The sequence below is a fragment of the Micropterus dolomieu genome, linkage group LG05, assembly GCF_021292245.1.
Source record: "Micropterus dolomieu isolate WLL.071019.BEF.003 ecotype Adirondacks linkage group LG05, ASM2129224v1, whole genome shotgun sequence".
Lineage (NCBI taxonomy): Eukaryota > Metazoa > Chordata > Actinopteri > Centrarchiformes > Centrarchidae > Micropterus > Micropterus dolomieu.
In genome coordinates this window covers 20,920,218-20,934,418 of record NC_060154.1, presented here as the reverse complement: position 1 = coordinate 20,934,418, position 14,201 = coordinate 20,920,218, and the positions used below count along the sequence as shown (strand labels likewise).

General features: G+C 42.5%; 1 protein-coding gene across 1 annotated transcript in view; it reads right to left on the bottom strand.

Moving 5' to 3' along the window:
• The window catches only part of notch2 (notch receptor 2), a 53,130-nt gene that overhangs the window by 18,380 nt on the left and 20,549 nt on the right, over positions 1 to 14,201 (bottom strand). The window contains exons 3-14 of the mRNA XM_046050504.1: positions 8,401 to 8,675; positions 6,995 to 7,202; positions 6,693 to 6,826; positions 6,130 to 6,252; positions 4,790 to 5,023; positions 4,197 to 4,352; positions 3,921 to 4,106; positions 3,361 to 3,474; positions 3,155 to 3,268; positions 2,749 to 2,982; positions 1,492 to 1,602; positions 1,195 to 1,387 (exon numbers count right to left, since the gene is read on the bottom strand). Of these exons, the coding sequence (XP_045906460.1) occupies positions 1,195 to 1,387; positions 1,492 to 1,602; positions 2,749 to 2,982; positions 3,155 to 3,268; positions 3,361 to 3,474; positions 3,921 to 4,106; positions 4,197 to 4,352; positions 4,790 to 5,023; positions 6,130 to 6,252; positions 6,693 to 6,826; positions 6,995 to 7,202; positions 8,401 to 8,675 (2,082 nt within the window). The remainder of the gene's footprint in view (positions 1 to 1,194; positions 1,388 to 1,491; positions 1,603 to 2,748; positions 2,983 to 3,154; positions 3,269 to 3,360; positions 3,475 to 3,920; positions 4,107 to 4,196; positions 4,353 to 4,789; positions 5,024 to 6,129; positions 6,253 to 6,692; positions 6,827 to 6,994; positions 7,203 to 8,400; positions 8,676 to 14,201) is intronic.

Sequence of the window (14,201 nt, the reverse complement as noted above, 5' to 3'; positions counted from 1 at the left end):
TGGTGGAACAAAAATGTGCTTGAATATTTTCGGAGTTGAGGAGCTCCGCAAGTGGCTGCGGGGGAAGCCTGTGCCAACCCGCTGGAGGAGCGTGTGAGGCCGGCCAGCCGCCCGCTCACAGAGCCCTCTGCTCCCGCCGTCACACAGACCGCTGCAGCAACAACGGCAGAGGAAACACAGCTGGAAGGTTTTCATACCGCTTATCTGTCTTTACATTCTGAGGAATGTTGAAACGTTTTAACTTAAAAAAGAGAAAGCTGTGTGGCTCGCTGGTGCGTGTGTCGCATTGAACATTACGTCGTGGCAGTTGTGTGTGGCGTCGCTATGACGACAAGCTACGTACCATCTCTGGGTACTACCTGCAATGGAAAACGGAGCAGGGCCGAGTAGAGTCGAGTCTATCAATTTGCGCTATGGTAGCATTTTTCGGCAAGGCAGAATAGATCGTCAGAACACCGGCAACAGTTCAACGTTTAATTCTTAAAAGACGATGCAATTCACAATTACAATCTTTAAGTATGCTTTATTGGTTGTGAATTATATTTAAAATAAACACGGCAATGTAACTTCACAGACTGTACAACGTTGTTGTAAACGTTGGCTGACACAGCTAAAGTTATAACTGTAATGCTAATGTTACACCCAATGTGAAAGCTACTGCGCAAATGTTCAAATTGTTTGGCCAATTTTTATGTAAAACTGAGTTGAAATATGGTGATTTTTGTAGTGGTTTATGGTTGATGTGGAACAATGATGTTGTGGACTTGTGAGTAACTTATACCATCTGCTAGGTTACGGTCTCAGTCTGAAGCGGCTTTGATTTGGATCACACTTCCTTGTTTCTTACGACCCGCCCTTCTCTGCTTCTGATTGGCTAGTAGTCCTTACCTGGGAACTGCGCATGTGCAACTCCCAACAAAGATTTTGTACAAGTAAGATGCATCACTCTGTAGCTCAAGAGCGGAGCGTACAACACATAGGGTGAAAAGAGGAGCTGCAGCAATGATGAGAAAAATATGTTTTTTTTTGAAAATTAAACCATGTAAATCTGTTCTGGTACAACCCCTAATTAATATTTTGAACCTGAAAATGAGTATAATACCACCTCTTTAACAAATCCAAAAATTGGATTAGAAAAGGACAGACAGATCTTAGAACATAAACCTTCAGAGCAGCAGTATAAGGTTAATGTACCCGTGCTGCTTTTCAACACAATCTCCGTGCACACAGGGCTGAAGAGCACAGTGGTCCGTCCCAGAGAGGCACAGAGGGCCGTGGGTGCTGGGTGGGCACAGGCAGTGAAACCCGTTGACCTTGTCCAAGCAGGTTCCCCCACTCATACATGGGTTTGAGTTACACTCGTTGATCTCCACGTCACATTTAACTCCTATTAGAGAGCAATTCAGAGGGAATTAGTTGTTTTAAATGCAGCCACTTTATTATTGTGTAGATTTTTTTCATCATATTACTGGGGTAGCCAGCAAAATATACCTGTATATCCTGGGGAGCACACGCATTTGTACTCATTAATGCCATCCTGGCACTCTCCGTACTCACAGGGGTTGCTGGCACAGTCATCCTCATTGATCTCACAGTTCACCCCTGAATTGAAAAATACAATGTCAAACTAGAATATATACAGTATAGTCAGGTTACATGCTTTATCATTATATCTGACTGTATAATGTTTGCTGAGATTTAAAAGCAGCAAACCAAAAACACCCCGTCACATCCCTTTTCGTTAAAGTGAGTAAAGAGTTGCATTAGCGGTGAAACCTATAGAGCAGGTGCTAAAAAATGTGAAGTTAACTCGTTCAGCACCAGGGGGAGCAAGACTCCATGAAAGTGGAGTTTTAGAAAGAAGTGAGAAATGTTAACAAAAATACAGACAAGCTTGCTACGACTAGGAGTATGACAAAGTTACAGAACTAACTGGAATAATAGTAGAGGCCCAACTGTTAAAGTGGGAGAGAGCAAGACAGAGGAAAAGTATGACAGACAGAAAGAGGGTGAGAGATACAAAGTGAAAACTAGACAGAGAGAGAACATGGTACGTTGGAGGAGGGGAAGTGAGACCTGACAGGGTGATCTGACAACAGTTTTGGTAAAGTGAGGACTATACAGACTTCAGTACCAGGCCTCAGGGTGGTACAACGTAATGAACTGAGCCTACTAATCCACAGAGCAACGTGGGGTAGCACCACTCGACCCAGACTTGTGACTGCCACACACACACACACACACAAACACACACACACAAGTTGAGGGCTCCACACTTTACACTACATCGAAAGCTATACAGGAAGCTCTAGATGTGGGGGATGGGGGTATTTATATTTAATTCAAGCTGTTACCACCACTCTTAATCTTTTAAGGGCCACAGGATTCAATCACGAGAAAACTCAGAAGCACATGAATGTGATCTGGATTACTTAGAATGGTTCATATTTTGATTATTTCAAATAAGATTATGTAGAACGTATTTATACTTCAGTGAAAAGGTGTTGTGTGACAAAGTATCGGAGGAACTACAACTCTGCACTCGTTTTTTGTTGATAGTTCAGTCTGTCTGGTTACTACAGCAACCAGATGTCAATCTGAGCTGAGTTTTGTTTAACAACCAGCAAAAGAAGTCGCAGCACACACTATACTGGAGGAGAACATGGCTGAAACAGCCCTCATACTAGTACTGTCTTTACAAGCAGGCAGGAGACTGATGAGAAAGTGTTCATCTGTACAAGTACCTACCTGTGGTTCCCGGAGGGCAGTTACACTGGTAGGCATTGACCAGGTCAATACAGCGTCCTCGGTTCTGACAAGGGTTGCTGTGGCACTCCTGGATCTGGATATTACAGATGGAGCCTGTGTATCCAGGGTAGCATTCGCAGGAGAAGGTGGCGATGCCATCTTTACACGCGCCATGGTGGCATGGCTCTGGTACACAGTCATTGATGTTCTCCTCACAAAGTAGGCCAGTGAAGCCTGGGGGAGGACATTTCTTCTTAGAAAAATAACAAAGACTACTGCATCATAAATCAAGGGACTATTTCTTATTATTTTCTGGGTCAAACGGGACATGGGGTTGAATGTGATGCAGCCTACCATTTCCTCTTTACTGAATGTTGCTTTTACTTAAACTTATTTTTTGTTTTACCTTCAGCACATTCACAATCATATCCGTTGGGTCGGTCGATACATTTGGCCCCATTTAAACAGGGTGTACTGGAACACTCGTCTATGTCTATGTGGCACATTTCACCGCTGAAGCCTGAAAACAGATACAGAACAGGTAGGATTTCACATGTGTGGAATGGAAATCCATCAGTAAAAACACATAAACACAACGACATGTTTACCAACCTGCTGGGCACTCGCAGATAAAGCGGCTGACCTGGTCCAGGCATTTACCCTGGTTCAGACAGGGGGAGCTGAGACACTCATTCACCTCAATCTCACAGTGAGTCCCCTCAAATCCTGCACACATGGAGAGAAACATGTTACAAACAAATACAAATAATTTCTTCTTTTCTCAAAATTTGCAGACTTCATGTTTTTAATCCCATTCCTTGGCAATTGGTCAGCAGAGTTAGGCTGAGGGTCAACGAACAAGAGACCAGTTTTTAGTAGATCCAGAAATTTTAAAAAATTGCAACTGGACATTTTTCAACATTTTATGATTTAAAGATGAAGGCGCATTCATAACATTAGTGACCATCAATCTCGATCTTTATATTCACATGAAATTTTTTTTTCCTACGAATAAAATAATTCAGATGATTGTGCAGCCTTGGTGGAGTTCTCTCTCTGAGAGCTTTTTAGTTATAAATAACTCCAAATTGTTATCCGCTGCATCTTTTCCTGCCTGCAATAAATGTGTTAAAATGTAAGGAAATGTATAATCTAATTTCTCCAGAAATTACCGGGCATGCAGATGCAGGTGTAGTCCCCAATGCGATCCAGACATGTGCCATCATTCTGGCAGGGGTTCGAAGCACACTCGTTGACATCTTGTTCACAGCGTGGCCCCGCATAACCCCTAACACAGTTACAGGTGAAGGAGCCGTCCGTGTTCACACACTGACCACCATGCTCGCAAGGGTTGGTACCTGACGATGAAGAGGAAAGAGGCATGATTGAAAGCAGAACCGGTCAGATGTATTGCATGTTATGTGTGTTTAGAACTTCGTCTTTCTCACCAATGCTGCATTCGTCTCTGTCGATGTTACAGGTACTGCCTACATATCCAGGTGGACAGTTACAGTTGAACATGCCACTGATGGGGTTGGTGTCACACTGAGAGCCCTCTCTACAGGGGTTACTGATACAGGCGTCATCTCTATGGCAGAGCAAACCTGAAAAGAACACCGTGTTGACAGGGAGAAAGTGGAAAATTACGTGTTCAGTTAAAAAAACATTGTCTGTGCTGACACAAAAATGTCCCCAGAGAATCTTGAATACAGGCTTTGCCCATTTGGAGAGATTTAGTTAGTCCAAATCCCTCATGTGTGAAATGCAAGTATATTCTGATATAATTGGTGTATTTGACTGTTGGATCACAGCTTTAATGAATGTAGTGAAAGTAGTTTCTGCTTAGCAAAACATCAATTCTGATTAGACTCGTTGCACAGAATGTAGTCCCCAACTGTTTTAATTTTGTGTTTCTCTTTTTGATACAATATCTAAAGGGAAGTATTAAACTATGACAGAGATTCAACCACATTTCTATCTTATATCACAATATATGTCGATTATAAAAATATATGCGTGCGGTTTCTCACTACTGGCCTACCTGTCTTTCCGTGGGGGCAGAGACAGACAAAAGACGCAACACGGTCGATGCACGTGGAGCCTGGGCTGCATGCAGCTGTAGCACAATCATCGATGTTTTCAGAGCAGTCGGGTCCACTCCAGCCGTTAACGCACACACAGACATAGCTGCCAATCAGGTTGCTGCAGGTCCCTCCATTCTGGCAAGTGTTTGGCTGCAGACGACACTCGTTCACATCTTCTGTACAGCGCTGACCTGTGGAGTGACAGGGCGGTGGACACAAAGAGGACATTTTTAGGTTTATACTCTATGCAGTATGTTACAGCATAGATCTAACCTCATGGGTTTTTGGTAGAGAAATTAATTATAGTTTTTATTAAGAAGGAGCAATTTTTTACACACAGTATGCGAAGTTTATTTATCTACGCTGGGCATTTTTAAATACCCTTCAGCATCACGTTGGCTTTGCTTTCCCTGGTTGGATTAGTGCTACATAAACTCAGACAGGCCCAAGGAAGCTGATGTATGCATGTTTGCTTTGTAAACGGAAAGCTTGCACATGAGTAAGTGTGTTAGCAGAGACACGCCTAGTGTGAAGTAGGCCTGTGTAGGATGAAGACAGAGTACCTAAGAACAGTAGGAACAGCAACATGAAAGGATGCAAGTCATTGTCACTGATCACAGCACAAACATTTACTCCACCTGACTGCTCAAATGAAAAAAAAAAAGGCTTAAGAAGTAGAAAAGCCATTTCAGAGTGATATGGCTAGAAAGTCTAGAAAATGAAAAGGGAAAGACATAAACAACCTGCTGTGGATTTCATTGTTAAATGTTAAAGTATTTTCTGCAGAACATATTAACACACATCTGTCTAAACTCAGCAGGCATACAAAATATTTTTTAAGTTCTAGCATAATGCATATAAATATTCCTATGGCCGTTTTCAGAGTGACTTCAGACCTTTCATTCCTTTGTATGAGGCCAACGCAAAGGGTTTTGGCAGTTTGGCAGTTGTCCAGCAAAAAATTTGACCTGGCTCAACTACTACGGGACTGCAGGGCAAAGTCATCCGGTTAAATGCTGCGGTGGCCAAGCACACATTCCCGTTTCATGTCTCACCGATACCTTAAAAACACCCCCACCAACACAGTCTGAACGCCCGCTATAAGAGCGCGTCTGAAAGACAATACTGCTTTTTAATGCTTTGTTTCAACATGTTTTAGGTTATCTTCAGCTACACACCCACTTCAGACACCTGTGGAAACCCCCTGACAACCCCCTGTACTGTATTTGACAAACACTGAGCATAAAAGTGGTCACAGGAACGCATCAACAAACAACTGCACACACAAATCCCTTACCTGTCCACTCTGGAGGGCACTGGCAATTGTAGGTGTTGACGCCATCCATACAGGTTCCTCCATTGGCACACTGATGACCGGGACAGTCATCAATGTTGTTCTCACAGTTAGTCCCATTGAAGCCTGGCACAAATGAAAGAGACATCCATTGATTATTAACTGTTTATTGTTTTAATTATGTGTCCATTGGGGAAGAAATTTCACTCAAATACATAAGTTGTACTATGATATTCTCTTGAGTACATAAGTATTATGAAATGTCCTATAAATGAAAGTATATAAACAGCAACTGTGTGGGTTTGTTGTGCCTACTTGCTAACTGTAGCAGACCGACAGTACAGTGTGTGTAATGAAGCTCAGCCAACAGGATCAGACTGTTTGTACCTCAAACAACATAATGTAACAATATAGAAACTCAAAGCTACATTCATTTATAGATAAATACCAGTTCAAATTTCTTCTCTAAAATATCCATTTCTCTTTAGTGCTGTCCTGCTTTCCGCTTCTCTCTCACCATTATTAATAACAAAGGTCAAGGCATTTCAGAATTTGAATCCTCCTACCTGGAAGGCAGTGGCACGAGTAGCTGGTTTCAGAGCTCTGGTGGCAGGTGCCTCCATTTAGGCACGGTGAAGGTGAGCAAGGGATGTATGAGCTTTCACAGTGTATGCCAGTAAACCCCGAGGCACAGTTACATCTGTAGCAATGACATGAGCCCATTTTATACATCTAATTTCATTCAGACTTGACAGACAAACAACAAACAAGTCAAACTGTTTCATAAAAATAAAAACATTCTGTAGTCCAAAAAACACTTCCAGATTGTGCCATTTTCACATTTGGTTATTAAAAACTAGATTCTCACTTGTAGGAGCCAGGGGTATTGATGCATACTCCTTCATTCTGGCAAATAGAGGGTGTGGCAGCACATTCATTTGTGTCATTAAGGCAGCGAGGACCTGTGTAGCCAGGAGGACAGGTACATGTATAGCTACCACCAGCCAGAGAGCTGCACATTCCACCGTGGGCGCAGGGACTAGATAGACAGCTGTCCTCATGCTCACATTTTGATCCTGGCAATGAAGAGGAAGCAGAAGAGCTGAATATTAGTGTGTAGGCTATCTTACAAGTCACTTATCAATGTTTACCAACCTATGGAGCATTGTGTGCTAGATACTAGTGGAAAAGCAATATGCAATGACGGTTATGTATTTGTGGTTAACACTTCATAATGAAGTTAATTTGTTAACTTAGGTTAACAGGAATGGGGCCACTCCTCAACCACACCTCCAATCACCTCTCAAGGCTACATATACCGCTCCACTCAGCCTGCCCCGCTTGTTTCCCCTCATCCCTTCCTAATCAATCAGGGCACAGCTCTCTCATGTCTCATCTAGGTACCGTCCGAGACGGAACCCCCACACTGAGTCTCTCTGCCCGGTCTGCTGTACACACTCTCAGACAAGCCTATCAGACGACATCCTTCTTCCACCATCAACCTTCCCCTCTATATGCATCAATCCATCCTTGATAATCCATGCATTACATATTTGCATGTACCTCTAAATCACACACTGTTGTGGCATGGTCCTTGCTAGTGAATCACATGTTGTGTTTTATCCCGTGACATTTTCAGCACAAATTAGATTTGCACTCTTCTAAAGCACACTGTTTAGCCCTCTCTTAAAAATGTATTTGCAGCTACCACATGACACCAAACTGAACAATAAAGCAGTGTGCCAAGGCACAAAAACTCTGAAGAATAGAAAACCTTATATATATAATAGAACCTTCTGGATCCATTAATCACTTTAAATACACACACTGATAGACAATAATAGGATATATGTGTCAGAGATTTGTTCATTTCATCAGTAAGTGCAGTATTCCAAGAAAAGAAATAGGGTTACATAATTAGGGAACTTTAGCCATTTAGAAATTGTTTACAAATTTCCTGGATTTGTACCTAGATCTGGTTACACGCCGAAAAGTCACTTGTTCCTTGCCTCATAGCCTAACTTTTAATTAAACTTAATCTCTGTAAAGGTTTTGAGATAGCCTGCAAACAGACTAACAAGCAGAACCAAAAACGTAACCTTGGCGGAGGTAATGACTTCTCAGATGACCTGCTTCGAAACAGAGATGTAAAAACTATTTTGTTCAGGAGAAGCGTTCTAAACAGCTAAAACAGCCTTTACTGTTAGCAACTATATTTGCATTCAGGATGTTGAAAATAAATTAGTGTTCAGGTGTCAGATTTCAGTATCTCACCAGTCCATCCTCTTGCACACTCGCACTTGTAGTTGACAAGGGACAGCAGGGTGCAGACCCCTCTGTTGGCACAGGGGTTGTTGGGGTAACATGTGGAGTTCTGTGGAGTCTGACAGTGCTGTCCAGTGTAGCCAAGAGGGCAGGTGCAGGTGGCGCTGCCTGGTACAGGTACACCAGCTGACATGGACACAGAGCAGTTCCCTCCATTCAGGCAGTAGCCAGGTTGACAAGGGTCCTTGTGGTGGCAGTACTCACCCAAAAATCCCGGTGCGCACCTGGACACACACAAAAACAGAAAATCAGTGATGGAGCATGCAAAGGCACACACAAGGATTTAAAACCCCATCACCCCTCAATACAGACAATACAGCTGAAAGATGAGCTACTCAAAAAGACAAATATGTGTGTGTGTGTGTGTGTGTGTGTGTGTGTGTGTTTTGCTTGACGGAGAAGCAAACAAACAAAACAAAAGAGTGAGTTTCAGTCAGGTGCAGGTTATGCACCACATCAGACAACAGCATTGACAGCAGAGATTAACATCTGTGCTAGAGTCCTGTAGTTCACACACACATCAAAGAACAAATGAACCAGCACAGGTAAACACTACTGTCTAACACACAGTCATGCCATTGCTGTATGGTGATCTAAATAACAGAATGTGGGGAACCACATCCATAAGTAGGAGTATTAGTAAAATATGTGGTTGTGCATAAAAAGGAGATTGTTCAATTACTCCAAACCTTATACCATATGGTAAATGGACGGACGGTACAAGGCCTCGTGCTTGGCAGAAGACACATACACACACACATTCATATGACCTGCATGACAGAAGAAGTTAGGCATTGTGTCTTGCTTAAGGGCATTTTGACATGCTGTTATGATGAGACAAGAATTGAACCACAAACCCTTAGATTACAGATACAACCTGCGCTGTTAAGACATACATTCTGTGTGAGAAAAAGGGGAAGATGAGCTTGGTGTAAGGGTTAAGCTGGGGTCAGTGACGGCTAAGAAGAAGTTCAAATGTGGAAGGATGTGAGGTGGAGTTATCTGGAAGTTGTTGACTGAAGCCTGGCAGAAACATGACAACAAGTGGAAAGCACCAGCAATTATTTAGTCAATGTAATAGATTAACAATATTCCTGTCAAAGTTTGAGTAATGCCATAATCTCCATTAATGTGTCCACAGTATAGGGAAGGAACTTTTCCTGAAAAAACTGCAAGTGGTTCACAAAAAACTGTATGAATAAAAGAAAAGCAACAATTATCTATAGTGTTATGACCACATTTGGACTTCCTCTGCTTATTCATCAACCCCTATCTTTTCAATTTCTTTTTCAGTAAAGTGATTCAGCAGCATGCCGAGCAGCAGGGAGGAAATTACATTATTACACAACATGTCCAACATGGATCTCAGAGACAATGATCCCTTCCTCACTTTCTATTCCTCTGTTTTTTTCACAGTAACTCTTTTTCTCACCACTTCTCTTTGTGTGACAGTACTTGGTCAGAGGTGTTATTTTGTTACTGGGCAAAAAATGTTATTAGTCAGGTAATTTCCTGTGTCTATTTTGATCAGCCATCTCTGCTGCATTGTGGGTGGGTGGCAGGCACATGGCAGACACGCTGTCTGGGGACTGTGGGCGACAGAGCGACCTGCTGCCTCTTACACAGGCCTCTAAACCCGCCTCCCTAGAGGGGCTCAGGTAACATAATAACGAGAGCAGAGATACACCACACAGTAACAAAAACACACATACAAATCAATACCCTCTTTCATAGCCATCCTAAATGAAAACGATGCTTAATTCACAAATAAGCATTTGTCAAGCATTTAAAAACATCAAAGGGAAGAAGCGATGTTATTATGAGCCACATAAAACCGAGAGGAAACAGTGGAGAGGGGAATGATTTGAAATGGAGTCTCACGCTTACTAACTTGTATTTATTAGTGGAGACTCCACCCCAAAGCAGCTTGAAGATATTAGGTTGTGAGCGCATGGGAAAGTAGGAGAGTGGTGAATCATGCCAGGCAGACATCTCACAGATCAATCACATCTGTGTGGTTTTCTGCCTGCTATGATGAATCACCCAGTGTCTCGTCAAATATGACAAACAACATTTGCCAACAAATTCCCACTCTCAGCTAACACATTTGGTTCACAAATGCACAGTTTATCACATACACAATCCAACAAAAAAACACTAAATTGAATGAACACCTTAATACTTCGTTCGCTATACGTTCATGATTTTTATAGGTTTTCCTATATTATAGGTTATAGGTTTTGTTCAGACTAGTTATCACAGAAAGCTCTTTATTATTAAATGTATTATTATAAGATTAAAGGATAGGTCTGACAATATTCTATATTTTTCTTATTGTCAACAAATGAATTGATCCTACTAATTAGTACCGTCTGTGTAGCCAAAGCCTGATCTATCTTATTCCATAGACTTACATTGTTGTCCAAAAACTATTAAAAACACATCAATGAGCCTAGTGGACCAAAGCTATGTCTGAAAAAAGTCCCCAACAAAAACACTATTATGTATTCTAGATGAGTAAAATGTGCTTAGATTACAGAGATTACTTAGATTATTGGGCATTTTAAAACATGAAAGTTGTTGACGAGTTATTAAAGATTTACAGCTTTACAGTGAAGGAACAGGCTGAGAGGCACAGCGAGGGAAGGCACGTTGGACAGTACTGAGAGACGGACTAACATACTATTGTTTGTTTTGGTCTCTTCAAGGGATTTTATGACAGTAACAAAACATTAAATATCGTCAGCCTTATCTTTTCAATATATAACAATATTCTCTACACTCTACACACTATTTGCTTATGCTCTTATAGGGGCTGGTAAACAAACAAACCAGATGGTGGATTACTGATGTATGATCTTCAAAGAAAAGACAGACCTCGTGCCTCCTCACCTCAACTCTGTCAGATTAGACATGGTCACCCTCCCTCTTCCCCTTCTCTGTCCCTGTCCCTGCATGTCTGCAGTGCAACCCCGCTACACACCCCAAAACACATGCCTATACACAAACACAAAGTTAGCCCTCCCCACTTTAAACACAAACACAGCTTGGCCGTGATATCACAACAAGTCATCCGTCCTGGGAATTAGGGCTGCTCTTTTTTTTTTTCTCCGCCCCCTCTCACGGAGTAAGGGCATGGCCCTCTGCCCTGTGACATACATCACATTAGCAGGCTGTCACACAAAGAACACCGTGTCCAGGTTAATGGCAGGTTTACGTTTCACTGGGAACATTTCGCACATTCTCACTGTAAAAACTATGGTGGAATACGAGACGCATTTTCAAAGTCAGTGAGAGACGCATTTTCAAAGTCAGTGAGAGAGAGGAAATATGAAACATGGGCTTTGTTGTAATTTTTAACCTAATTACAGTCTTTTGAGTTTAGAGTGAATAAATGAAAAATGATGAAACATTGTAGTTTGCCTGGTTAGGAAATCATTTGAGGAAGATAAAAATGTATTATACACACCCTTAGAGAATTATTTATATTTGTGAGATTTTTGGGAAAATTCTCAAGTGCTGACAGAAAAGATGCACAGTAAGCTCCATTAAATTCAAAATCACTGCTATCTAACCAGTGTTGACAGAACCAAATGCCATGGCGTCGGGAAACGATACCACCCTGTCCTTCAGGTTTCCCTGCCAGATAGAGAGCTCATTATTAGCCCCTGGCTGTATCACTAGAGCCTGAGGCAAACAGACATGGCTCTGCATGATTCTCATTATTGGGAGGGAGTGGTGTCTCACTGAGGAAGAGATAACACTGACAGACTAGTCACTGAATACAACACAGGAAGAGGTGTGATTATTTGGACACATTTTCATACACACTACAGAACACAGGAACGAATTTGCACACAGATGAATGCCCACGGACACCTTAACGTACACAGTTAGCTCTACTTTCATGAACAACTCAGCAGAGAGGGTTTCTACAGCCCAGTTTAACTATGGGATCCTTTGTTTTGCTCGATTTCTCTATCCTTCTCTTACTTTGTGCAATTTCCTGCAGCCCTTCTTTCCCTCTCTTTCTCTCACTCCTCCACTTCTCATTTCTAACCCACTCTCGAGGTGTCAGGTTTCTACAGCTGGTTCACATTAGCGCCCCCATCTCACGCACAACCCTCCCTCCCTCCCGCTCTCGCTTCACTCCTTCCCTCATTCGCTCCCTCCCCTCCTCCTCTACCTCATGCTGACCTCTGGCTGTCCTGGCCGGCCATGGAGGCTTCAATGAGCAGAGAGGGGGTGAGTTCATTCTCACTCACTCATATAATGTCTCCCACCTCCTTCATTCCTAATCCCTTCATCCTGAGCTCCCCTACTCTCTCATTCTCCTCCCATCCCCAATTCCCATTTTCTTTTGTGCTAATTGTCTCCTCCTACCTCTCTACCTTCCTCTCCTCCACTACAACCCCACCACCACCACCAGCTCCTCCTCCAGTCACTAGTCTAGTCTCAGCGACGCTTAATAACTTCATCATGCTCTCCCCCCCTCGCGGCAATCGGGAAAAAGAAGGAGAGCATAAACCAGCTCACATTTCAATCCCTGGATAAGTCCGTGGCTTGGCAAGAGCATAGGTGGTCTGTTCACTGTACTGCAGTCCTGTGTGTGCATGCATGGTCCTAACAAGTCTAGTGCAGAACACGTTACTACCTTCGCTGTTGCTTTAATGCATAGCTATGCTTTTAGTTTGGTGGTTCAGCTAAGCAAACAATGCTCGGCATACTGAAGATATTTTAGCTACAAGTTGAGCTGCACAAATAAACACATGTTCATTTACATAAAATCTGCTGCTGTTCTCTCTATCAGACCCAGACATCTGGAGAAACTGTAATCCAGATCATAGACAGAACTTATGTTTTGAAACTGCCATGTGGGCTGGTTTATATGGTGCTATTGCAAGTGTATGCAAAATCACTTATCAAATAAACTAACTGATTCAAAGTAATTAGCACTGTTAGTCACTACATGAGACTAAACTCTTTATATGTGAAAGCCTTTCGGCAGACATTGTACCACCTGCGGGACTGAGATGATCTTTCACAGTCAGACCCAGAAGTGACACAAAGAGGGAACTTTCTAGACCTCAACAGTGAATAGTGTGACCTGTTTGAGGAGCCCCAGAGACCGGTTTGCATGTGCTAATATATACATCAATGAGGAGATACACCAGTGTGTGACCTTCTCTCAGAAAACTCCACATTGAATGCTTGACGGCATTTCTGTGTAGGCCGCCCGGTCAATGGCTACTACTAGTGAACACACAAAAATATGAGCATTGTGAGCATTGAAATTTCAGCTGCCTGGACCCTGGGACAAGCTTTAATTCATGTCTCCAGGGGGACAAGAATTCAACTAAAGCCAAAAGGTAAGGCAGAGAAGCAGTGATGTATGTGTGGCTCTCTCTACTTCGTTCCTATTTGTAGTTTCCATCACCCTTTTGGATAATAAATAAACAATCTAAAAAAGTATATGATAAAGATCAACCCCAGCACTATATTAAGGAAGAGCAGTGGCAGTTTGAGGAGCCCTTGTTGAAATTCAGATATCCTAAAGAGGCTATCACAGAATGATAGTGAGTTCTGCCAGATCTTTCCCTTGTGCCGCCACAGTATAAATGTGGTGTGTGGCTAGGTCTGGCAATGGAAGACTGGCAGCAGTGTACCATTAAGGCCCGTACATCAGCGAGTGCCGCAGAGGAGAAGAGGCCTTTTCTACACTGGAAAATTAAAATGCACCTAAACTTAGA